Raw genomic sequence first — 22,891 nt, 5'->3', positions numbered from 1 at the left:
CTCTGGGGAACGGCTGGGTCTCAAAGGGCTTGGGAAAGTGATCCTGAAGGTCAAGGGGAGACGTGCTTGGTGCAGATGAAGTGATAATGGACTCTGTGGAAGGGGAGGGGGGACCATTTGAGGCTTTTATTATCCCTGAAGCCGTGAATCATCCGAAACACTAATCCTTGGGCGTGCAGTCAGCAGATCCAGGCTCTTGCTGTGCCAGCCCGCACTGTCTGAAGGCATCCAGCCTGCAAGGAGCTGTGCCCTGTTTCTCCCAGGTCTTTTACATTTTTTCTAGAGTTGTTTCACGCTTGATTTTACAATTATGCAGGGCAAAAATCCTCATGTGGCTTCTCAGGGACTTTCAGACCTTATAAGTCCATTTAGATGGACTCCTCCTGGAGCATGTGGATGGGATGGTGTGTCTGAACCTCAGGGTGTGAGGTTGGGTCCCTTCAGGAAGGCAAGTCCCAGGAGCCAACTTTGCCTCGTAAAATAAGTGTATTCTCTACTGTTGGAAGAAGTTGGGTGGATTTGTAGGTTGGCAGAAGACAGAGTAGATCCAGCTCTCCTGTAAGTTGTCGCAGCTCTGTGGACTCTGCCTGCTGGCAGACTGCAGCAGGGCCTGTGGCTCTGGGTCAGTGCTGGAGGGATGTGCCCCCTGTCATGGCACAGACATGGTTACAGCCCTTTGATCTCTGTGTTACCCAGCTCAGAGCCCACAAGCCTTGTCAGGAGGTGGGTGTGCTGGCTGGCCCTCAGTTTAAATTCAGCGATAGACGTTTCCATATTGATGAGCTGCTGCTTGTCACTCAAGCTTAACCGGGACCGTTTTTTGGCACTGACGAGGATGGAGTTGCTACTCAACCAGATCCAGAGAGGCAAGAGGCTCAAAAACAAACAGGAAAGCAAGTAGCACTGTTGGAGGCCACGAATGGTGCAAAAGGTGGCATTACATAGCAAAGGAAACACAGCTGCCAGGATTTGCGGCATTTCTGCAGAGTCTTGGTGATGGGGGGGCTCCTGGCCCTATAAGGGCTGGCAAAGCAGAATTTGGGACCTCTCCACCCGTCCATATTGGTGACAACTGGGGAGTCACCTGTCCCCCCATCCCAGTTGCCTCTGCCAGAGCTCAGCCCTGGCTTCTCAGCATGAACCTCCTTATTGCCTCAGCCCTTGCAATGAGCTTTCTAAATAGAGGTTTAATGACCAGGCATTAACCCTCAGATTATGAATACTGCAGGCTGAGAATCTACATTGAGAGGAACAGCCCTTTTGTTTGGTCAAAATGAGCTATTTTGTTATTGCTTTCTTTCAAAACCTCTCCTACTTCACTCTATTTCCCTGCCAATCCTGCCTGCTACAGCAGCCATTGCAGGAATGAGTCAGGCTTAAAAATAGGAGGAAATTTGTATTTTAATAATCAGTTGTCCTGTGAGGTTATGACTGAAGCTGGAAGGGACCTTAGGAAGTCATCAGGCTGAACCTCCTGCTCCAACAGGGAGTTCAGGCCAGGTTACTGAGGGCCTGGCTTTTTGGTTTGGGGCATTTTTTATTTTTTACTCTGGTTTCTGAGGCCTCAGGAAAGTGTGCTCTGTGACTGCATTTTCGTGTGACCCTATGAAACCCTGGTAATCTACCTTCTCTCTGCAAGCCAAGATGTCCTGCAGCCTTTTGATCCCGTCAAAATGAGCTTGTAAGGGATGAATAAAACCCTCAGCTTTTGTGAGCATTGGCTGTATTTGAGTGCTGGTAGGAGAGATCCTGATTTTCTACCCAGCTGTCCCCGTTTGTGGCACTTGGGTGCTGGCCAGCTTGCAAAGAAAAATGGATATTTCTGGCAGAAGAGTGCAGCAACCAGCGCTCCTCGGCGCTAATTGACCCTTTCTTGGCAGCTTCATCAAAGACGTTGAAGAATAAATAGGCTGTTGATTGAACTGTTTCCTCGTCCCCAGAGGTGGTCCCTCTTACTCAGGGCTGAGGCACATTGTCAGGGCTGGGGAAGAAGCTTGCAGAGCGATTAGGAGAACAGAGAAACCTTTCATCTCCTGCACTTTCCATGTGGCATCTGGGAGCTGGAGTCGTGGTGGGGGTTTGCTGCCTCCTCTGTTGCCCACAGAGCAGGTTTCAGTGCTCTGGTCCACTCCAGTGATGCTCAGGGTGTGGATTTTGAGGGAGGAAGGGGGATATAGCTCAGGTTAAAACTCTTAATAGTGGAATCTGTTGAAGACAGAGGTCTGGAGCAGGAAAGCACCTTCAAGGAAAGCCTGGATGCAGAAGCTGAGGCGATGCTGATGGACGTGGCTGGTGCATTCTTTCCATACAAGAGTCGTGTTGGTGCTTGCTGGCCCTGCTGCAAAGGCACGCAGAAACCTGGACGAAATGAGGCGTGCAGGTTTCAGCTGATTAATTAATGGAGCGTGCAAGGAGAAAATATTTGAACTTTCTGTAAGATGGGCAGTCCATAAAAACTATTTTCAGTGAAAATATTTTAAAGGATATGAACTGAAACCTTTTGTTTTGAATCAGATCACTGTTAAACTCTGACATTTGACAAATACCATGCAGCTTCATGAAATTTGTTGTCTAGAGGTAGGGTTTTAGATAAAGACAGAGCAAAACTTAGCACTACAAGCCTTGCTCTTGGGCAGAGGCTTGCTTTCTGCAGCTGTTTTCAGGGCTCATTCTGCTCTCAGCAAATAGAGTGAGGGTGTGCAAAATAAATATTGATACGGTGCTCCTGCCATGGTGGCCTGAGCATCACGTGTCTGTATAATGAGTTACAACTTGAGTCTGCATGACACCATATACATCACTGTCATGTGAGAGGGCCTATAGAGTTACGTTGCTATGACAGCCTGATATGGGGCAACGTGCCATGTTCTTGGGCAGCAAATACAGCCCTTCCTTCTGCCCAAACTAATGAGTCCTCCTCTGATTCACCAGCAGTGACTCTGTGCCATTTTTAATTGTTTGGGTTTTTTTTTTAGTGATGAAAACACTAGAAAAGACTTGAAGACACTGCCCGTCTTTCCTACCAAGACGCTGCAGGAGCATCCATCACTCGCTTACTGGTGAGATGTTTAATTTAAAATGTAAATCATTGCTATGAATGATAATGGCAAGATCACTCTAAAACAGTTTTGCAGACTCTTTTAAAAAGTTTTCAGCCTGTGTGATGCAGGACTTGGAGTTAATTGCTCGTGTTCAAGCATTTCCAGTTTTTTAGAAGGTTATAAATTATGCAAGATCCAATGCAAATTCCTCCTTGAAAGTTCAAATTAAATTATTGGATTAGAAAGTGCTGGATCAGAATATGTGGGGACCACGCATTAGAAGGAGCTGAAATCTGAACTCCAGCCAACCCTGGGTTTGCAGAGAGCACCTTGATCTTCATCTGTCACACAGTGGAGCCTCTGTGGTGGGGTGACCTTTGCTGGCTGCCAGATGCCCACCCAGTTCCCCTCAACGGGACAGGGGGAGAAAATAATTTAGAAAAGCTGGAAACAGAAAGGCATATGCAATTTTGGGGCTTGAACTTGCTGTAGAGGAGCACAGCATTTAGGATGAATCAATGATATTGTTTCCTTGGAATTGATGCCATTTGTGCAAGTTTAACTCCCTAATTTGTTTCATTTTTTTTAGGCTTGATGTGTATGTGATGGATTTTCAAGTATACCAGTGCTTGCTTATGATTTGTTTTTCTCAGGATGAATACTGCTGGATTTTTCTTTGCTTTCAAGTGTCTGACACATAAATGCATATTTTATTTTGCATTCCACCAAAACAAAGTGTTGAAATATATAACAGAAAAAAAAACACAAAAAGGTCACTGCTGACAAATCTGTGGTTTTTTTCACCTATGAAATGTCAGGGGAAAAAAAATAAACTGGTATGAATACAGTTCTGGTTTAACTTCTTCTTTACATATGGAGCATTAACCAGCCTTTGAAATTTGGGTCCCTTAGAACGTTAAAATGAATTTATACAATTAGCACCATTATTCTGCAGCAGCATCTGCAGCAGAACAGGCTGATCCGAAACGATTCTTTAATTAGTCTGGAAGGCAGGATGCAACGGTGGGATCAGCCAGGCAGCTCCATGCTGCCTAATGAAGGGTGGGAAAGGGGTGGAAGTAAGAACCAGAATGTAAACCAGAGCAAGGAGCGTACAGAGGGACACTGCTCTGCTGGCTGAGCAGGTGGCTGAGCTCCCACAGATGCCATCACATGAACAAAGTCACTGAGCCTCTAAATTGGGTTTTGTGCTTGCTTTGCAGTGAGGACAGAGTAATTGAGCATTATACACAAATTAAAGGTCTGACCAGAGGACAAGCCATCGTTCAGTGAGTATGACACTTGTTAATTTGTGAAGATTATCTTTTCACTTTTCTTCTGTTCTTCTTTTTTTGTTGAGAGGTGGCAAGGCAGGCTGTTGTGGTCATTATTGCCTGCAAACGATACCATTTGTGTCTGTCTTTTTCACTGAGTTATATTTCAGAGTTGAATTTTTTTTAAGTTTCACATATCACAGGCTTGCACTTTCAGCATGTGTTCTCATTCATATACCTCAAATACAAAAGAAATAATTTGGACCTTTCTCTATTGGAAGACTCTACTCCTTGCTTGCTATCAATTAGTTTTCCCAGCAAACTCTTAGGGTATTACCTGAGTCCTGTAAAAAATTCTGCAGTGTTCAGCATTTGGTTTTCAAAACAACCACGGTCTTCCAAGATGCACACAGAGCCTGTGGAATTGTAATTTCCATTTACCATTAATATTACTGTACTTCCACAAGGAAATGCAGTAGAATGTGTTACAAGATGTTTGAGATAATGCCCATGGCTGCACAATGTAGACAACTTGTAGTTTTTCCTCACATACCTCAATGCCTGTAACTGTCTCAATATTTCAAGGGCTTTTTTCAAAAGGAACAAGGGAAAAATGGTCTCTGCTCAGTGTTTGTCTGAATTGCCTCATGAAACAGTCATACAATGGCATCAACACTTTCATTTGGAGCCTCTCCATTGTAACCAGAGCTCCATAATGGAATAATTACAGGCAGATCTTTACCGCCAACATTTCCCAAAAGGCTCACTTGTTCAGTTCAGAATTTTTACTTTCAGTTCTGTGATCTTCTGATAAGATATTGAATATTCTGTTATGTGAGAGATTTTTCATTTGCTTTAGCTGGGCCAAAATATCCCATCTTTCCCCAAGCCAGGCTGCTAAGTTGTTTTTTTCTGAAAACATAGGTCTTCAATTATTAAGGCCTTCAAAATATGCAAATGATAAATGACGTGTCCTGGACGTATGTGTGAAAAAAATATGTTAATAGATATTACTCCCTCCAGAGAAAATCATCTGATATGCTATAAATCTATCTGCAGGTACATGAAAGTGGTAGAAGCTTTGCCAACATATGGAGTTCATTACTATGGAGTAAAGGTTAGTAACTGCCTATAGATAATGTGATTGCTGAGCTTATTATGTGTGATTACATTCCTTTAGGAGCAGTTGGATGATTCAGTACTATTCTATCGGTATTAAAGCCCACATTTTTCAACCTCTGTAATTTTCCCCCATTCAATATACTTTAAAAATTGTTTCCAGAGTGCAGCGTTACGTGCTACAGGAGACAGAAAGGAATCTTTGTAAAACCTTCTGTAATCCTATCAGGACCTAAATTCCTATCACCTTAATTAAACTAGATATCACTTCGAGACCAAAGCAGTTAATAGTTTCCCCAGAGACATTAATCAAGAATAGAAAAAATACAGGGGGGAAAAATTTATTTCTATGTGACAGGTGATTAGTGGTGCATGCTTGGAGTGGAGAAATGCTGAGAAATACTTTTGGAGAGTGATGGAAATACACCATTTATTCCCATTTGTAGAGCAGAGCCTGGGCCGCAGTGTTTTGTGCCGAAGAGCTCAGCAGAGATGATATCTTCTTACTTTGAGTCATGGCCATGACTGTGGTACCTGAGAAACTGATGTTTTGTGCTGTTCTCTCCATCTGTGACTGCCCATGCCTGAATTCAGTGAATGCAGTCACTGGCCACAGTTTTTTCTGTCCCATATCCTTCCCCCCTTCACAGCCACTCCTGCAAATGGTGACACCCCGTTGTTTCAGCAGCACTGTTGCTTTTGTGGCCACTTTGCACAGCCACCACCTGGTTTTGTGCCTCTGCCTGGGAAGGCCAGGGGAGAAAATTTCCTCATTCACCCCAGCAATGCACTTCACATCAATTTGTTTGCCAGAAAATCTTTGTTCCGTACCTACTTGTACTTGTCACGGAGTAAAAAGGGCTGTAATCTTGGAATTGCCTAATTCTTAAGTGGCTCTTGGTTTACAAGGACATCCATTTTTTAGGATAAACAAGGAATCCCATGGTGGCTTGGAATAAGTTACAAGGGAATTGGCCAGTACGACTTGCAAGACAAAGTTAAGCCCAGAAAAGTAAGTTTCTTTTGCATCTGATATTTTTTTTTGGGGGAGGGGGAACACAGGATGGTGTTACATGTCAGAATATACTTCTTTAAGCCGTTGCTTAGTACACTGATGGGCAGAAGACCAAGGGTTGGAGGCAGAAGGAAAATTCTGCTGGCACTGAGGCAGTAAATGTCTCCCTCTCACACAGATAGTGGAAACTCCCTTTGGGAACTTTGGCTTGCATGTCTGGAGTTTCGTGGTCTCAGGATGGGAATTTTGGCAGCCTCCAGGGATAACTACAGAAATACGAAGCATTTGGGTTTCTGTAAGGCCTTTTACTCGAGCAGTGTTTTCACTTGGCTTCTGTACTTGTTTTGTGTGTGAGGTGTGACAGGCTCCACTGATACCAGTGGAATACGAGGGGAGCTGTGTGAAATTGCAGGCTTGTTGAGGCGACCGTGTGTTCCTGTGAATTTAAAGGGGGGATTGAGAGTAAAAGCCAAGTACTGGAGGTCATACTTCTCCTTTTTCACCCCGTTGCTCCCCAGTATGTCTCCTGCAGAGTAGCTCTGCCAACAACATCCCTTGTTGTTTGAACAGGGCAGAGGGTCCTGCATTGCTCTGCTGGCTCCCTCAGAGCCCCCGGCAGTGAGCCCAGGCAGGCTCTTCTGCCAGCAGCTTTGGAAACCCATCACACACCCAGCACACAGGATATTGGGATCTTGCCCCATCCTGTAGTTGCCGTGTGTCTCCTTGTGACAAGACAGAGCCCTGAAAATCTTTGAAGGGTGATTTAACTCCCTGGGTTGGGGGCAAGCCAGGGCTGCACGTGCCATGCTGCTGGACTGGGGTGTGGGGGGTGTTTCTGGTCATGTCTTTGTTGAAACATCCAAGTCTGGGGTTTTGGTGTTCTTCCTCAGGAATGGTCTGGGCAGGAGTTCACATGAAGTTGTGCTTCCTGCCAGGGAATTTTACATTTGCAAAATGATATTGTTTAGTGTATTTGTGCCAAAAAACGGAGCTTAACAAAACTTCGTTGTTAAGAGTAATTCCCCTTCGAGCTTCCAACTTGATCTTCTCTTTTTTCCAGAGAAGGCTGTGACTTGGTTTCTCTAGGTATATTTATATACCTATGTGTCCAAGGTGATCTCTCATGTCTTTTCTGTGCTTTCTGTAGTAAAGCAGAGTTTCTTCCCAGGTCTCTCTTTGCCTGCCTGCACTAAATGACAGTGACAGAAGAGGAACCCCAGGAAATCAAGTTATGTTAATGCAGCCATTGATGGTCAAAGGAGAACATCAAGGAGCTCCTCTTGCCCCTGAGTACTTCCCTGTTTTTAGGCAGCATCTATAAGGTTTTCCGGTCAGGAAAGGATCATTCTCCAGCCAAGATGTCCAGCTGTGACCAGGAACACTCTCCAAGAAAATGGAGCCAGCCTGGCTGGAAGCATTGCTTTGCCAAGCAGTTTTTATGCTTGTGGGATTTCAAGTTTACAACATCAACCAGGCAGATTAAGAAAATTTTTTTAAGGTCAGCAGGGCCCAGATACCAAGTCACACCCTGCTACAGTTAGTTATAAGGCGTTGTCTTTGAATGCAGCAGGAGCTGTGTTTAAAAAAAATAAATGAAAACCAGAGGTCACCTCTGTAGTGGAAGTGTTACAATGGAAATTACAATGGTTGTTGGCTTTACTGAAATTATAATTATACAGCAGAAGGTAGAGATTAAAAGGGAAGGTGAGAGAGGAGCCTAAATGCAGATGGAAGGTTTAATGCCAGTAAGCTCATTTGAAAGTGTGGTGATGGATATGGCTGTAGTATCTTTAAGGATTTGTGTCTGGTGTCAGTGTGAGGGGACAAAAATGATGTAAGCCACAGCTTGTCCTGAGCCACGGCTGCTTTTAACATGTGTCTAAGTATGCAAACAGGTTCTTTATAGCAAGTGTGTTTCAGGGCTTGAAATAAAAATGCACTTCTGATATGATCCATGGAAGTGATTGGAATCAGATCATTTTTGGCAGGAAAACCAAAGGGCTAGAGGGGCACCCATGTCCAGATTTGGGTTTGGAATTAAAATGCTGAGATACTGCTGTTTGTTTCGGTGTAGCTGTAGCTTTGCTGCCTGTGATGTGGCAGGCAGAAGTTTCCTTTTCATCAGTATTATTGTTTGCTCATATTTATGAAAGTATCAGAATTTATTTCACAGAGAGAAGAGTATGTACAGCTTACCTAAATCTCCTAGGAGTCAGCAAACACAGTCCTCTCTGTAGCAGTAGGCATGTAAACTATTCATGTCTTGTGGAGCAGAGGTGCTATCCTTGCTGGATTTAGCAGAATTTTCTTGCTTTGCTTTTTGGGATGGAGCCAAACTCACAACTGCCATGTGCTGGTGTTATCCTGCTGTTTATACTGTGGATCAAAAGTTCTGTTGTGTTTATCCTTAGCCATCTGGGAAAGAGCATCCTCAATGTGCTCCACTTCTCCAGTTGGTGATGTTTGAATATACATGCAGCTGATTAATTCAGTAAAAGGGAAAGGCTGAGTTCAAATCTAATGAAGACCAAGCTGGCCTTTCCGAATTTTAAAGATGTAAGTGGTCTCAGAGTCTGCAAACCTCTCTGATACCGGTGGTCGTGGGAAAGCTGTTGTGCTTCAGACGGGAGGCTTTGAACAGGAATTGGTGTCTGTACCCCAACTGAATTCACACCAGGGGGATTTATTCTGCTCCTCATGTCTTTTCTGCAGTGCTGATGGCTGCTGTCAGATGTAGCTCTGTTTGCTTAATCATAGAATCATAGGCACTTGGCAAGAGCCAAGTCCATACTCAGAATATAATTGAAATAATAATAATAATATATATGTATTTTAGCTGCACCCATTAATGCAGTGGCAGATAAATCCAAGCAAATATAACCATCCTCCTCAAAAATTGAAATCTTTTGACTTTATCCAAGTAGGTCTTTAGGCAAAGAGACCTAAATACGAGCCTTGGAGCGCAGTGGTTATCCCAAGATTTTGTTATTGGATCAACACTGTTGCATGAAGTCCAAGGCTGAGAACTCTTTACAGGAGGCAACTTGCATGACAGCCCTGGATGAAGCAATCTCCAGATCCATATCACCCAGCCTTGCCAACACTTGTGCATCTGCCATCACTCATCGGAGCGGGAAGCGTGTGGTGTCGGAGAGGACGGTGTGTAACTCACGGCTGGACCAGGAGAACCTGCCGTGTCTGTCTGTGTAAAAGCTGGCTGGGGAGGTTTGACTCCGGCTATTAATATTTTGCTGGTTGACCTGAGATAGTTTGGACAAGGGAGTTTTGTTGCTCTAAGTCACTCCTGGAAGCTTGTGTGGCTTCGGAAGTGGTTTCTAGCGAAGCAAGTCCCTCTCGCCCAGGACTGCCAGCTGATGGGCACTGAGGGAAGCACTGTGCTCCAGCTCCATAATACACTGAAAATGGAGAGGTATTTTGGGGATCATTTATGGAAACTGTCTTTCTAGATAAAAGCAGTGGCTCCACACTGGCTAGAGATTACACTGAGCTCACTTGATTATCATCCTGAAGTCTCACAGGGCATTAAAAAAGACTGAGTTTGGCAACCCTTGCTCAGATTTGAACTCAGACCTGGGATTATCTCTGCAGTCCTGCTGCTTTGCAAACATATTCTCCTTTCAGCTGCAGTTAATACTAAGAGACACCTCCTGCTTGGAGAAGTGCCTCCTGCTTGCAATGGGATGGCATGCCAAGATCCTGTCCCCAGTCTCCTCTGAATCAATTAGGAAAAGCATAAAATAGGTCCCAGGACTTTGTCGTTCCAAAACAGAATAGATCTCCCTTTATCTCTAGCCTATTCTTCTCACTGGCGAGATAAACAATGCGTGTCTTGTTAATGGAGGGTGTAATTAGGGCAAGAGTTGAGTTGATTCTGCATTCAGCCAGTATGTGGGGATCCTCTGAGGGCTGGAGAAGGCAGCTTGCTGGCTTTTTGACTTGTTCTCCCACTTCATTGTGTTTCTGTGGGCGGCTCCCTGGTGATAAATGAACTGCACTATCTGAAGAGAAGAACTAATCTTGCTACGTGATTGTTTCAAATGTACAAGAAATCGGTTCTGCTGCTCGATGCAGCATTGTGTACAGCAGCATTGAATACATTGTGTTCTCAGAAGTGTTTTTGTTAGTGTATACTACCTTATAAAGTGGGAAACGTTTGTCACAGGATGGTGTGGGCTGGAATGAACCTTTAAAGTAATCTAATTCCAATACCCCTGCCATGGACAGGGACACCTTTCACTAGACCAGGTTGCTCAGACCCCCATCCAACCTGGCTTTGAACACTTCCAGGGACAGACCATCCGCAGCTTCTCTGGGCAACCTGTGCCAGGGCCTCACCTCCCTCACAAAAAAAAACTTTTCCCTGACTGGATTTAATCCTATCAGGGCTTTAGGTTTCCTAATGAGATTCCTGGCTGTTCAGACAATTTCTGTGTATTCCTCCCACCCTCTGTAGGGTTCCTTTTTGTGTCTGAGTTCGTTCAGGAGCTCCTTGCTCATCCACACAAGCCTCCTGACGTTTTTGCCTGACTTTCTCTTTGTTGGGTTGCATTGCTCCTGAGCTGTGAGGAGTTATTATGATATATCTCTCTTAATTCAACATATGCTAAGAGCCGATGCTGAAAGTTTTCCCTTGCAGAACATTTACTTCATGTAAATTTGCTGTCCTGCTTTGTTGAATGGTTCAGAACACAGCAGCACTGGCTTCTCAGACAGTTCTAATTAGGCAGAAATTTCTTTTATGGTGTTTATTTCTCACCAAGCCTTTGGTTTAGACAGAAGATACTAAGCTCACATAATTAGTTAAAATAAACACAGAGCTGTTATGAGACTGCTCTGAAATTCAGTTCTTTCTAGATGTGCAGAAAGTTGCTTGAAGCTCACCTGCCCCAAAACACACATGTCTGGGGACAGTTTGGTGCTGAGACATATCTCATTAATGCCAATGCTAGTGAGGACCAGGCAGGGACTGATCATAATGTATTAGGAAAAAAAAAATGTGATTGAAGAGGTTTTTAGAGGACTGGCTTAATATTTAAGAGATGAAGGATGCCTGCAGGTGAGCTCTGCCAGATTATGCTGGCACAGGTGGGAGCTGTCTGCCTCCTTCCCTCAGAAGTTGCTGCAGGTGGGGCATTTTGGCTGTCTTGCCATCTCCTCCAGTGCCTCCCTCCACAGCCAGGCACAGCAGTGTAAAGCAGAAAGATCCCAGTTGAAGGCAGGATGCCAGACAGCAAAGTGCAGCAGAGGGGCTGAAACACAGCCCTCCTTCCAGCGCTGCTGGCAGGGTGGTAATTTCCTTCGTCGGGTGGGGTGCATTCCTGTGGGCAGAATTCTTTTATGTTTCCTTGCTCTGAATTGCCAGATTTGTCTGCAGGTTGCTATTCCCAGCCAGTTCCTGAGGTGCTGGTTGCAGAACCTCCTTACGAGCACTGCACGTACCATGAGGTGCTTTGGAAGTGCTTCTCGAGGGAAAGGCTGCTGCAAACACTGCAGTGTGGCTTGCACTTCCATGCTGACCTTACCCAGTGATCCCTTGGGTGGAAATTCGGAGATCTGGGTAATTTAGCTATTGGTCAGATTTTGCCATCAGCCTTGGAAAGATCCCAGGTGCAACACTGGCATGTGCTGTGCCTGGCACAGCAGTGTGTGGCCACACAGCTCCTCGCTCAGCTGCTCTTCAGATTTTCACCTCCTTGCAAAAAAAAAAAAAAAATCAGAAAAAAGACCCTAGAATATTTTTTTTAAGCAAAATCCAGCAGGCTCATAGGAATATTGAGCCAAGGCCCTGGAGCAGCTCTCCTGAACGCCTCTCAAGGAGGGGGCTCTGCCAGCTCCTGCCTGCAATCCTGATGGAGCCGTTTTTCCAAGCCAGTTTGCTCCTGCTGTCAGGCCCAGACAAACTTGCATTTTATTCAAAACTGGATGCAAGATCAGCCAGGTAAAAAGCCAGCTGCTTCTTTTATCAATGTGCCTCACCATTTAGGCAGTCTGTGTCTGCTTGGTCACCTTGGACCACAGTTACAGCTCTTTTTGTACAGGAAAGAGGGTGATCTCTTTTTTTCATTCAGTGTTCCCTAGTATCTGGAAGAGGATCACAGTAGAAATGCAGGAAGCCTAAACTCATGGGCTGGGAAAGCAGCAGCTGGGTGGTAGGAGTCTGGCTGGTACACAGAGGTGCCTGAGTAATGAGGTGTGATCAGAGCTGCACCTCCGCTTTTTCCAAGAAGACCCAGAAAACCAACCATGGCCGGACCAAATTTTTCCCAAAGAGTCAGACAGGAAACCCCTGTGATGCTCAGTGGGAATTTTCGGGAGCTTTTAAGAATCTGACAACCTACATGGATGGGAAGGCTATTAAGAAAACATTAATTAGCTCAGGTGGACTTAATCACCTGGTTAAAGGGAACATACATTGCAAAACTTCCACAAAAACATTTTAATTATTCCTAATTGTTCTTCCAGCCCTCAAAAACCAGTTCCAGATTTCCAGATTTTATTTTTTTTTTTTACAACTCTTTTGTCTTTAAATATGCATGCAGTTTAGGTAAGATTGAAATTAGGAATTATTTAGGAACATGTCTGTACAGGGTTAGGGAGTATTTGAAGGGAGCAGGATATCTCTAGTGCAGTGACAGTTTCCCAAGTGTTGCCTTTTGACCACAAATTAGAAAAATTTAGGGGAAGAAGTTTATTACTTTTTTTTCCCCTTTGTATTGAGGCCATTTTTTTTCTTGTCTTCATGAATCCAGGCATGTTAGGCAGAAACTTGTAACACTTTAATTCAAGATTATTTTTAAGTGCATCTGTATAAATATTATTAGCTCACAACTTGTTCTGGAGCTGCTCATTTAGTCATCAGCCTTTTTTTTGAAGGACCTGACTTAGGAAGGTTTGTCAGAGGAGCTGATTGCTAAGGAGCTTATGTTGTTCTTAAGTGGGATAGTTTAAGGACAGGGCACTTTTCAGTCCATAAAAGCAAAAATGTGTCCTGGGTGCAGAATTACAAATACTGCTCCCCCATCTCTCCTGCTGAGGAGCAGCAGAGGGGGGAGCTGGATTTATCCCAGTCTTTGGGCAGGAAGGCAGATGTCTTTGTGCTGAATGTACCCAGCTGCAAATGCTTGGGGCGCCTGTCAGCTCCTTTTGGGCTGGGATGGATCTCACAGGGTGGGGAGGAAATGGGGCAAAGCTCTACCCACATCCTGAGGCAATTCCATGCAGGTTTTCTTAAAAATGCAAAGGGTTGGTTTTTTTTTTCCTTCTCATCACCGCAGATGATCGTGGTGTTGGATTTGCACAGGCTCATGGAAGGGTCCCCCTGGACCCTTGGAGTGCTGGCATGTCTCTCTGTCTGGGCAGGAGGCTGCTCCAGGTGGTGGGGCTGTTCCATTTTGCCCTGCAAAACGGGACCCTCTTCACGCCCTGCTGCCCTTTGGACAGGTGGCCCCTTTTCCCGCAGCCCTCGGGAATGTCGAGCGCATCCGGAGGGGAAAAACCCAAAGGAAGTGATAAAGGGGACGAGGAGTCATCACCTGCGACGATAAGAGGCGTTTTTTTCCAGAGGTCATGTTTGAAGCACGCCCATCGCTTTTACGAGCGTGGGAGCGGGCGCCGGGATCGGCCGGGAACGCCGCGATGATGCTTCTGGTCGAACCTGTTGCCTCTGGGGTGTGAGTCAAGGGCAGCGGGGCTGGGACACGGCACCGTGTGGACCCCATGGCAGCCCCCCGCACTGCCCTGCTCCCACCTCGGCCCCCACAGGGGCTCAGGGTGCTCGGAGGGGTGCAGCCCCTCGGTAGAAGCCGCCTCTGTTCCCTCCTCTGTTGGGTTTTCCCTTTATCGGGGAAAAGGGTGTGTGGGAGGCGTTGCAGCGGAGCTGGTGATGTCAGGAGTGTGTCAGCAGTGGGAGGCGAAGCCGCCAAAGCAGAGCAGCACGAGAGGGACACAGAGGGACTGCACAGGCACCTCAGCTCTGCTCTGCTCATGTTGCCCCTGATACTGCCCGGGGGGGCCGGGAATCCAGGATCAGTCCTGCAGGGAGGTGAGTGCGGGATGGGGGGAGCAGCCGGGGCCGTGCTGGGATCCCTCCCTGCTGGAGCACCCACGGGCACTGTTGCTCAATGTCCTGACATAATGCTTGGGCTGTTTCCTTTTGTATCTTTTAAAATGTATTTGTTTAAAAGTCTGGTGCCAAATTGTAAAGAGGCACTTCCGAGAGCAGCATGATTGTGCTGAGGGGCTGTAAGACGAACTTACTGAAGCAGCAGAGTAAAACTTCCACGATCTTCTGGAACCTGATTTATTAATTTAAGTAAATTGCATTTCCACTTGCTTCACTTTTCCTATAGCATGCTTCAGTACTCAGTTGTAGTCCTAGAAAGGAAACCTTCCATTGAACAGAGGGAAAGGCTGCTGAAAGAGCCGCTTTCCCCCCCAAACACATGCACTGGGTTATGCTTCATTGTGTTAAGAATGTTTCAGATGCAGCACAGTGGAACACGTTTTTTACAAAACTTGAAGTGCTTCTGTAGTGGGAGGGAGCATAGTAAGTCAGGTTTTGGCGGAGGTCAGCGGGAATGTTGTGTGTCCTGGGGCTTTCTGGTGTGGTGGCTGCACCCTTGGAGGCTTTGGAAAAACTCCAGTGAGGAAGGGGGGAGTCACTGTGAGGGTCTGGGTGCCTTGGCTGGATTGCTGGTGTTGGAGGTTGATTTGTAACTGGATGCTGTCCCTGCCTGCCCAGTCTGGATGGAAGTACCTCCGGTACCTCCGTGTGGGCTGTAGCTCTGGAAAGCAGCTGGATGTAAACTATAGTGTGCTGCTGCACCTGTGCACCCCATCATCCTCAGGGGACATCCCTGGGGACACCCACACAGACCCTGTGTCTGCCCAGGCACCCTGGCACTGCTGGAGAGGGGCAGGAGGTGGTGCTGCCCAGACCTGCACTGAGGGGCCAGGGAACAGCTTGGCCAAGGCTGGGCTGAGAAGATGCAGCCCCTGATGGATCATCCCTAGAGGGTGGCTGGTGCTGGTGCAAAGGGAGAGCAGATTCATATGAAATTCTGATCCCACGGGTGCAGCTGCCAAGCCCTGACTGCCTTTGATCTCTTCTCCCAGCTGGTACTTTGCAGGAAATATGTAATTTTCTAACAGATGTGTGTGCTGGGGGGTGGCTTCCTCCTGTGGCCGCTCTCTCTCTGTACATGGAATACCCCTGCTCCAGAATGTCACTCTGGATCTCTCACACAGTGTCTTCAGAAGAGCAAGGTCTTGATTTTCCCAAGCTGCTGCTATTCCCATGGGATGTTCTGACTGAAGGACCATAGGTGTCTGTGCAATTACGTTGTAAAGAGATTTTCGGTTTTGATCAGAGACAAGAGGACTTGATCTGCCCTCATAAGACTTCTGGGAACTTCTAGGAGTGAAATTAAATGTGGTATTGGTGGAAACGGGTGTTGTCACTGGCAGAATCCCCAATTTGCAATGCATTGTCTGTAAGAGTATGAAATTACTGGAGGGACATCCTTCATATTTATATTTATGTGCTTCTTTTAATGGATGTTGTTATTGCTCAGTCCATGCCATAGAGGATACACAGGAATTGTAATTTGCTGAGATTATATCACCTTGGGGAGAGAGGTCTGGTGATTTTTTATTGATGGTGTTCTGCTTCTCTCTCCCAATTCTCCTAGCTATTTCAATGGAAACAGCTGGAAAATCTGTATTTCCGTGAGAAGAAGTTTGCTGTGGAAGTACACGATCCCCGCAGGTAAGGCTGGAGGAGGCAGTTCTGCCACCAGGATGAATCTTTACCCAGAGTGGGAATTCATCATCTGGTGTTGGTGAATGGGCTGGGAGGTGTCTCTGAGTTCAACACAGATAGGAGTTTACTTTGGGCTTTAGGACTGATCCTGATCCGGCATTTGGCAGGGACTGGATCCGGGCTGTGGGTAAAGAGCAGTGCTGGGATGTTGCAGAGGGAAGGTCACGGCAGTAACGGGCAAGCTGGAGAGACTGTTGATGTGTTACAGCTCTGGGTGTCCTCTCAGACTGCCTGTGGTGTCCACTGGGGGAGTTTGTGGAGCAGAGGGAGGACTGTTTGTCGTGGCCAAATTCACGGCAGCACTGGGTGATGGGGAGGAGGAAATCTGAGGTTTTGCATCTCCAAAGGCTGAGCCTTGCCCGGTTAAGAGAGAGGCATTTGGGACTTTAAAGACCTGTCTTGAAATTGCATTTGTTTTCACCTCCTCAGAATTTCAGTGTCAAGAAGGACCTTTGGTCAGAGTGGACTGGTAGTGCAGACCTGGTATGCAAACACTTCCCTGATCAAGTCCATCTGGGTGATGGCAATCAGTCAACACCAGTTTTACTTGGACAGAAAGCAAAGCAAAGTAAGTTATAAGACATTTTACTGAGGACATGAGTTTCAACACTTTTCCTGTATATACTCTGGTGTATGTTTTTCCACAAATGAACTACTCTCCAGAGAAAAACTACAAATTGTTTTTGTCAGCTCTTTGAGCAGTCTATTGCTATTCGATCCATTTTAGCCTCCTGCAATTAAGGACTGTGGAAGTATAATTACAGAAGAGGGAATTCCCATGTCTGGGTGTTTAATCTGCTTTTTCTTTTGTCTCCTTCCTGTGTTTGTTTTGAACACGGTGCAAATAGCAAAGAGATTTTTGAGCTGGGAGATTGGTTCAGGTTTTGGGGCAGAGGAGAGAGGGATGGCAGGACTGATGCTGTTTCTTTAGCCCTTAATTTTGCGGTAGATGAGGTGTGAAACGTCATCTTGTATGATCCCATGTTCTGAAGTTAATTAGAGGTAACTCAGTGAGGCTGGATTTTTTTTTTTTTTTAACTCCTTCAGGCAAAAATTCCTTCAGCCAGAAGTTTGGATGATATCGCCATGGACCTGACAGAGATGGGAACACCAAAAGTTTCAAAGCTGGTGACATTGGAGGCCAAGAACCAGCTTATCATGGCCAGCAATGGCAGTTTGATCTCATCAGGTAATACTGTGTGCAAATGTGAGGTAGCCAAGTACAGTGGGGCTTGTGTGTATTAAAAGGGAGACTAGCAGATGATAAAAATGGCTTTTACCTGGAAATCCTCTTACACAGAGTGTGTTTTTTAGGCTCTCAAGATTCAGAGGTCAGTGAAGAACAAAAGAAGGAGAAAATTATGGAACTAAAGAGGAAAGAGAAACTCCTGCAGGAAAAACTGCTTCAGAAAGTTGAGGAGCTGAAGAAAATCTGCCTGCGAGAGGCGGTGAGAGAACTGCACCTTACGCTGGGGTCGGGTGGGTGGGAGCCCTTCTCTCCTGCTGGACTTTACCTGGACCCTCTCTGTTCCCCAGGAGCTGACGGGCAAGATGCCCAAGGAGTATCCTCTGAGTGCTGGAGAGGAACCTCCCCAGGTCAGAAGACGTGTTGGCACAGCCTTCAAGCTGGATGACAACCTGCTGCCAAGTGAAGAGGTGAGCGTGGCACTTTGTTTTCACAGCACGGGTGGGGTGGCCAGACCAGTGGCCAAAGCCACTTGTAAATAATCCAGCTCTTCCCTGGGTGTTTAAGAGGAGGCAGCTGGGACAGTCACTTGCATAGAGTGAGAAATTTAGATGGGTACTGCCCTTCTTTTGCCTTTGAAATGGCCAGGAAATTGGCTGTTTGAAAAGCCCTTAAGTTCTCCCAACCTGAACCTCTGATTTGTCCATGCTGCATTAATTTTAATGGACATTTTGCTGCTAATTAGAGGAGAGCAGGTGCATAATGCAATTTGGCAGCCCATGGCTCTGAGCTTTTCTGGAACATTGACTTGCGTTGTGTTGGGATTGTGTTTGAACCCAGAAGGTGGCAGGGGTGTGCGCTGTCCCCCTTGCAAAATCATCTGTTTGTGAGCATAGTTGTGTGACAGGTGACAGGAGGAGGAGTTTTATCTCTGGCTTAATGCAGGTTCCACCTAAGTAAAACCTCTGTGTGTTGCTCAAGAAGCTAAAATGAACTTTGCTGGCAGAGACTGACTCGGGCGATATGGTAATTCAGATATTTACAGTTTCTGGATGCACATCATTCCCCCTCATCCCTTGTGAGATTTGTTAACAAGCTGTATCATCCAAGCAGTAAGTAGGTGTGGGGCACTTGGCATCTGTCTTTCACCAGAAACTTGCTGCCCTGGCTGGCAGGGCTGGTGTGTTCCATGTCTGCAGCAAAGTGATTTTATGTGACTGCTTAAATGCTATTAAACCAAAATCCTGCTGACCAGATTTAATAACGTGTTGCTTAGCACTTCTGCAGTGCCTTTCATCTGAGCTTCTCAAAGCAGTTTACAAACAATTAATTAAAGCCTCCAACTCCCTGTTACGTAGGTATGGTGATACAAATTTCCATTTTTATTTTCTCCAAAGTGGAGAGAGATTTTGAACAGATGTTTTCAGGGTTGGTCTCATAGCAGGAGGCTTAGCAGCCTAAACTTGAATTTAAGTGTCCGTGTTATGTCACCCGGGCTTGAGAACTTTGGATCTTGCCCAAGAGATCTCATAATCTTACACTAGTCATAGAAATAAGATCTAAGAGTTTCATATGCTGAGATTTTTCTTGTGTATAAACTTTGGTGTTTCTGTATTTTGTGCTCAAGATTTCACTTTATTACCACAAAAATAGATGTTCTATTTAATAACCTTCATTGATAATTTCTACCTGGAGTATGAGGAAGTAACTCATGTCACAAATTTGCAGGATCCTACTTTGCAGGACTTGGAGAGCAATTTTATCATACACCAGAAGCTGGTGGAAGCTGCAAAGAAACTTGCCAGTGAGCCAGACCTCTGCAAAAATGTGAAGAAGAAAAGAAAGCAAGAGTATGCTGATGCTGTAAAAAAGCTGCAAGAGATAGAAAATTCCATAAATGAATATAGAATCAAGTGTGGCAAAAAACCAACCCAGAAATCAACTCTTGCTCTACCAGGTAAGCAGGAGAATTCCCCGTGTTCTGATGAAAACAGGAGGGGGGGGAATAATTTGGCTTACTTAGAAGCTTTGTTTACATCTTCTCTATATGGTTTTTATCTTCTCCAAGGCAGTTAGATAAGAAAATAAAAGATGCAATTGCTGCATCTGATACGCTCAGTGCACTGCTGTAGGCTGGGGGCAGAGCAAGCCACAGTTTTAGGAACAAGTGCAGACAAGTTCAAGCACCAGGTATGGACTGAAGGTGCTGTACACAAAAAGGCTGGCAGGAACAGCTTGGATGAAGCTTTTCTAGTGCCTGAATTCCTGGTGTATTGAGTGCAGCTGCTCGTCTGAGCTGCCACGTGCAAAATCTCTCCCCCTTTCCTCCCACAACACTCCAGTTTGAGCAAAAATAGAGCGGGCAGATTTTTCTGCAGGATCCAGGAAATAAGGATCAAAGACATTGTTTCTGGATTGAAGATTCCTGATTTCCTGGAAGACATAAGTGAAGTTCAGGAGTTGATGAATGTAAATAGTAGCAAACAGATTTTTTACTAAATCCGTTTGCCAGTGATAAACGTGGTGAAAGCAGATACCCTTGGCTCCTCCATTCTGAAAATGTGATTTTCCTAAGGGAGGTAAGGTTCTTTCTGCTTCATAGGATAATGTGTGGAAACCTGCTAGTATCCAAGCCAATTGAAGGATTTTGGGAGTAGTAGAAACTCAGGGATATTGTGACTCCTCTAGTCTATATAGTTATTAACAATTTTAGGTCATGTATTACTTGTTCCATTCATGGAAAATATATAGGGATAGTTGCTAATGTTTAATTGATTTATTTCATCCCCCCTTGTCTGAGAGGAAATGCTGTTTTGTGAGGTCAGTGAGATTTTTTTCTGGGAATTACAGGGTGGGAAAGAAAATGCAAGGTTTTTCTGCTGTTTATGTTGGTACCCTCTTACTGGCCCTTGAGACATGACCTGTTCCCAGTGTGTGTTTTCCCTGGAAGAGACCCTTTTCCTGTGCCAGATGTCTGCTGGGGAGCCCTTTGCCATGTCCCATTCTTGTTGAGGGCTTAGTTTGGATCCTTACCCATCACACACCGTGGCAGCACTGGGCTGTCCATCATCACAAGGTGCTTACTCTGAAAGGCTGATGATCTCTATTTAATGTGGCCCAGCTAGTTCCTGATTGACAGAGAGGAAGGAAACATCTGTTTTTCCAGTCTCTTGCTCACCAGTGTGGATGCTGATTGTGAAAGGTCCTGTATTACCTGTGACATGTGGTGTGTGGTAACGAGCAGGAAGGGCAGTGAGCAGCGAGAGCCCAGTGAGGCAGCATCCATCCAGATTGCTGCTGTTTTTGCTGGCAGCTTTCTGTCCTGTTGTGCAAACAAGCAACTTGGGAGTTGGTCCTTATGCATTTATGCCATCATTTAGTACATGACATCCTTGTTTGCTCCCTGAGAAGGTGGGTACAGCCAGAAGGGACCAGATTCTGTGTCTCGGAGGGTCTCCCAGGAGTTAGGGACTGCAAGACAGTGAATACTTAGCCAGCAATAAGCAGCTGCATCCCTTCCAGTTCCAGGCTCTTGCACTGCAGTGTGTATTTGTTTACCTGAAGCAGAGCTGTCTGCTTCAATAATTGATTTTATGTGTGAACTTGTCACCATCACCAGCGGTACTCTCAGGCTCAAGGTACAGCTTTCAGAAGGCTGAGCAGTGATGAGTCACTTGTGTCTGTGAGTTTGGGGGATGACTCGTTGGAAATAATGTGTTGCATAGTACCATTGATTTATTGAATCAAACAATAGCTCTTTTCCTCCCAGCCCCAAGGGATAGGAGGTGAAGAAAATACTGGACTGCTCCCCATGTTCCACTTTCTCTTTCCTTCACTTCCTCTGTAGCCCAGAGTTTCTTCCCCTTTTGCAGGGAATTGCATGGATTTGGGACTTAAACTCAGATATGTCAGCGTATGTGAATATGTCAGCACTGCAGACCCCACCTGAAACCAGCAGTGTAGCTTTAGGTTTTAGCTTTTTTCTTTTCCTGGGCAGGTTTTCTTCCCTCCCTGCACTGGGCCCAGTTCCATCTTTACCACCCCATGGTCAAATCCACATGAATCAGCTCCCCTGAAGCTTTTTCCCAGTGTCAGGTTGCAGAGAGAGCTGCAGCCCATCCTCGGTGGTCTGACAAGTCCCTTCAGGGCAGGGGCCAGCCCTGATTTTTGCTGTTCTTGAACAGCTGCTCTCTTTACCAAATTCTTGTAACCAGACCTTTCCTCGCAGCAAATTGTGACAGCAGGGAAGCAGCTTACATTGCCTGGGCTCCTGATGGCTGTTGGGAGAGCCAGGTGTCATAGACTGCATGCCACTGTCATCTTTTGTTGCTTCCTTTCTCTCATGCATGGAAGTTCATCCCACCAGTGCTGAATCTTGCCAGAAACAGCCTAGCAACAGATTCTTCTATGGGTTAATTATCTCTAGTGCAGCCGAATTTCTCTGCTGCTGCTGGTCTGCTCCAAACCTTAGCAAGGACAGGCTGTTTCTCAGTGAGGTGCAGTGTGTAGTATCAAGGTGAGAGGACAGGCAGGTGCCTTGTAAAGTGCTTTGAATAAATAATAAAATGCAAAAGAAAGGAAAAATTTGTATGTCCATGCAACAGTTCCTGCTTTCTGTGTTGCTGGGAATTTGCAATAACTTGATGGAAATCAGTGGAATTATTCTGGATTGATATTAATTTAATTGAAACAGAATCTGCTGATGAAACATTCAAAAACAAATGCCAAATCTCAAAAGGCTTTTTGTACCTACCTGGTGGGGTTTCAGGTGTACCTGGAGGAGATTAGATGCTAACAGCCAAGATCTACATGTCTGTGTAGGTTCCTGATCTCCAAAACACCCTGTGAGATCTGTTGGAAGTTAGGTGGAAAACACCCTTGTAAATCTTGGCCTGATTCCTGCTGCAGGTGAAAAAAAAAAATCTCCTTTGATAGTTGCCTGGGTCGCTTGCTGAGCTGCAGCAAAGACACAAGGGGATGACACGAAGCAGGACTGTCTTCAGGCTGTGGGGCTAAAGCATATGGATTGCAGCATTACAGATAGTAGCTGGCTCTGAAACTGTAGAAAATAAACTGTATTAGGATATTTTGAAGTTGGTGTTGGGCCTCCTGTGCTTAAAGTGTTTGTTTTCATTCACAGATGATATAATTCCATCTGAGAGCAGCTCCCTGTCTGACACAACCACCTATGATGATGGTATGATGTTTATCCTTTTCTTCCTGTGGAGTGTGTCCATTCAGTGTCATTCCTTTGACTTAATGTCCTTTAGCATTTCCCATCCCTGGAAGTGTTCAAGGCCGGGTTAGATGGGGTTTTGAGTGACCTGGTCTAGGTGGAAGTGTCCCTGCCTGTGTCAGGGGTTTGGAACTAGATGATCTTTAAGGTCCCTTCCAACACGAATGATTCTATGATTC

The 22,891-nt window shown here is 45.6% G+C and overlaps 1 protein-coding gene across 3 annotated transcripts in view; it reads left to right on the top strand.

Annotated features, from left to right (window-relative positions):
* Positions 1 to 22,891, top strand: part of FRMD4B (FERM domain containing 4B) — an 82,028-nt gene that overhangs the window by 51,792 nt on the left and 7,345 nt on the right. For all 3 annotated transcript variants that reach the window (XM_017835154.1, XM_017835155.1, XM_017835156.1), the window contains 11 exons: positions 2,976 to 3,059; positions 4,265 to 4,330; positions 5,375 to 5,432; positions 6,360 to 6,446; positions 16,160 to 16,236; positions 16,720 to 16,858; positions 17,338 to 17,479; positions 17,605 to 17,738; positions 17,827 to 17,946; positions 19,205 to 19,433; positions 22,617 to 22,673. In XM_017835154.1, the coding sequence (XP_017690643.1) occupies positions 2,976 to 3,059; positions 4,265 to 4,330; positions 5,375 to 5,432; positions 6,360 to 6,446; positions 16,160 to 16,236; positions 16,720 to 16,858; positions 17,338 to 17,479; positions 17,605 to 17,738; positions 17,827 to 17,946; positions 19,205 to 19,433; positions 22,617 to 22,673 (1,193 nt within the window). The remainder of the gene's footprint in view (positions 1 to 2,975; positions 3,060 to 4,264; positions 4,331 to 5,374; positions 5,433 to 6,359; positions 6,447 to 16,159; positions 16,237 to 16,719; positions 16,859 to 17,337; positions 17,480 to 17,604; positions 17,739 to 17,826; positions 17,947 to 19,204; positions 19,434 to 22,616; positions 22,674 to 22,891) is intronic.

Source organism: Lepidothrix coronata, unplaced genomic scaffold (genome assembly GCF_001604755.1).
Source record: "Lepidothrix coronata isolate B3197 unplaced genomic scaffold, Lepidothrix_coronata-1.0 Scaffold249, whole genome shotgun sequence".
NCBI lineage: Eukaryota > Metazoa > Chordata > Aves > Passeriformes > Pipridae > Lepidothrix > Lepidothrix coronata.
Note: the sequence above shows the minus strand (reverse complement) of the source record. Positions and strands in the feature narration are given on the sequence as shown.